The following is a 3,051-nucleotide window of genomic DNA, read 5'->3' on the forward strand; positions in this document are numbered from 1 at the left end:
ATGGTCCGCCTGACTGAGATGTCATTGCTTTTCGTTCTCTTAACGGCTTCATCAGCTTTGGGTCACTGTAGCACTGACACTGCTGATGGAATAAATCCACAGTTACTATGTGCCCTGTAGAAGAGGCCACTTTAAACAATTCTTCTTGTTTCAGGTGTGGCGATTAAACCTGTATCAGGTAAAGATGACAGCTCAGCTCTTTTATTATACTTCTTCATCATTAATAAAGCTATAACAGTAAAGACCAGCTTATTAATATTACTCTCTGTCTGCTTTTCCAGAGGCTGATTTCAATGCATTAGTTCAAGGTAAGGAGATTCACTGCTTAACTAGCTGAAATTAACATCAGTATCATATTGATAGTTGTTGATCTGTCCTAAAAGTCCTTCAATCCCCTGAACAGAACAAATCAATGAGCCACAAAAGAGAGTGGCTGCTGTGCAAGCATGTGAGCCCAGCTGTCCGTTAGGCTGGGTGAAGTTTGATCGACGCTGCTTCAGCTACGTTTCCCAGACTCTGGACTGGGCCTCTGCTGAGGTAAAGTCTGGTCTCTTGTGTCGAGTCTGAATGAAGGCTTCAGAGGGTGTTCAGAGGGCCTCCACCCACCGGTCAACACTCTGATGTAATGTGATTGTGCTGTTGGTGTCCAGTGAGATTGAACTTTAGGTTTGACCTCATGTACACGATCAGAAATCAAGGACTTTGGTTCACATTCTGTCAGATGTGATAGTGTTTTATGGGTATCCAGGGTTTGCCTTGCATCACCAACTGAGTGATTTCTCTTTTTTCTGTTTTTCTAGGCTTATTGTCTGAATCAGGGGGCTAACCTGGCCTCAATACACAGTGAAAATGAATATCAGACTGTGAAGGCTCTCATTCGGGCTTATGATCCCAAACAGAATCCTACATGGCTCGGCCTCAACAACTGTCAGAAGGTATAAGACACTGCAAAGAGTGACTACAATTCTGACTAACATTAGTGAATGAAGATACAGTAGCGTCAGTTACTCGGGTAGCATGGGTTTACTGTAGACTTTCTTTAGCACAACTGATAAGATCATAATAGCAGTGCTAAAATGTGATAAAAAAAAAGAAAGAGGAAATGGCAAAAAACCTGTTTCACTTTATTAGACTTCATTTACTTGTATTTTGGTCTATTTCTGACCCTAACAGAATCATTCATATATAAGTACAAAAAGGAAGTCTGTTTAAAATCTTCTAAACTAAAACTTTAAAAACAATATCTCTGCTGTCAGAAGAAAAACTTGAATCTTTACATTTTTGTCATTTTTCAGTTTTTGACAAAATCTGAAAATGCCTCTCGCCCTTTACATTGTGTTTAAATTTCACGATGAATGGACTAAAAAAATGCCCCACAATGACTTGTAAATACACCTGGTTCCATTGACTTACATTAAAAGTAAAGTAGGTTTTTTCCTTCTCCTGTAAAGTTATCATTTTGGAGATATGAGGTTTCCTTCTGACAACAGTGATATAAGACAATATAATACACTTTCATAAAATGTTTAATTTATTTCAGATAAATGCCACAGCTTAGCAAACAAGTGTAAGACTTGTAAGGCAGATGAAATTAGAAAAAGAGGCTTTACTTTTTCTAGGCTTTAGTTTTTCCAAACTAATCGTCAAAACACAGGCAATGGTCAGAGCCAAAACAGCCCAAAAACACAAAAAGACCAACATAAGCAGAAGGCAGACAAAACCCAAAAGGGTAGAGACAAAAAGCAGAGTGGAATATCCAGAACAGTCAGAAAACCAAGTGAGTACAAGAGAAAACACTCAGTAGCTCACAAGAAAGCAATACCTCACAAAGATCTAACTAAAGCCCAGCCCTTACATACTAACTATCATCGGTCACATGAACATGGAAGACAGGTGAGGGATATCAGTATACCGGTGAAGTGGAATGGTGATAGCTTGTGGAATGAGAGTCATCAGTCACGTGATCCCCAAGGGAGTTCTGGGAGTTGAAGTTCTCAGATAGAGCTGATCTGGAGGGATGTGTGAAAACAGGCCTGTGTCTTTCAGTAACATAAAACTCTCGTCTTGAATCAGAATTTCAAACCTGTTTTTAAAGCTTGTGTAACACATGAACATGTCTTTGTTTTCAGAGGCGTAGCTGGTTCTGGTCTGATGGGACCAAATTTGGGTACAGCAAGTGGAATAAAGGGGAGCCCAATAATCTGAATGAAGAGTGCTGTGTGCACATGAACTGGGCTGGTAAGTTCCTGTTAATCCAGTCTGTTTGCGTTTATAAGTTTCCTAATCTAGGAAACTCGTCTCGATTCTTGTTTCTGCTTGTCTACAGCTCAGAGGGACTGGAATGACATTCCATGTAATTTGGCATATCCCTTTGTCTGTGTCAAGAGGCTGGAATGAAATACTGAACGTCAATAAACCTGTTGTTAAAATGCCCGTCACCATTGATCTGCACTTTGTAAACTACTAGACAATGTCATTCGTACGATTACAATGTATATTAAGACTATTTGTATTTAGACTATGTTTATTACAGCACAGTTGAGCATATTTTTTTGACAATGTTAAAAGCAGATGTGCAGAGCTACATCAGAGATACTATTCAAAATAAAGTGTTTTAAGTACAAACGTTTCTACAAGACTCCCTTTTTTCATGAGCAAGAACAGCTGGGTTCACACAGCACTTTTCCATTGCTGGGATCTTAATCACTGAACAGGTATAATATGGTGTTTTGTATGTTTGGATACGTAATCTCACTAAGTTGACATTGCTGTCTTAAAATATTTCATAGCTTGCATTTATTAACCACAAGTGCTGTAGACACTTAATAGTTAGGGGCGTAGCAGCAAATTCTGGGCCCTGTACACTCTCAATGTCAGTGGGCCCCTATCCATGCCAGTACACAAGGAACGTGACCAAAAAAAAGGGGGTATTTATTTAAAATAAAAAAGCATAAATAAGGTTTTAAGCTACAATCAGATCAGATTATATTGATGAGAGGTTCTTTCATTCACCACCTGTATTAATGCATTTGGCCTACTTGTGCTCAAATA

General features: G+C 38.9%; 1 protein-coding gene across 1 annotated transcript; it reads left to right on the forward strand.

The window, feature by feature from the left end:
• Nucleotides 1-2,621, forward strand: LOC119262399 (lactose-binding lectin l-2-like). The gene is made up of 7 exons (XM_037534243.1): nt 1-67; nt 155-178; nt 282-308; nt 404-537; nt 801-935; nt 2,130-2,238; nt 2,327-2,621. Exons 1-7 carry the CDS (start codon nt 1-3, stop codon nt 2,395-2,397), a joined length of 567 nt encoding a protein of 188 aa, XP_037390140.1. The 3' UTR covers nt 2,398-2,621.
• The last annotated feature ends 430 nt before the right edge of the window (nt 2,622-3,051 follow it).

The sequence above is a fragment of the Pygocentrus nattereri genome, chromosome 2 (assembly GCF_015220715.1).
Source record: "Pygocentrus nattereri isolate fPygNat1 chromosome 2, fPygNat1.pri, whole genome shotgun sequence".
Taxonomy (NCBI): Eukaryota; Metazoa; Chordata; class Actinopteri; order Characiformes; family Serrasalmidae; genus Pygocentrus; species Pygocentrus nattereri.

Coding starts and splice junctions, on each gene's coding strand:
- LOC119262399 (XM_037534243.1), top strand. CDS start 1: ATGGTCCGCCTGACTGAGATGTCATTGCTTTTCGTTCTCTTAACGGCT. Junction 179..281: donor GGCGATTAAACCTGTATCAG/GTAAAGATGACA, acceptor CTGCTTTTCCAG/AGGCTGATTTCAATGCATTA. Junction 538..800: donor TGGACTGGGCCTCTGCTGAG/GTAAAGTCTGGT, acceptor CTGTTTTTCTAG/GCTTATTGTCTGAATCAGGG.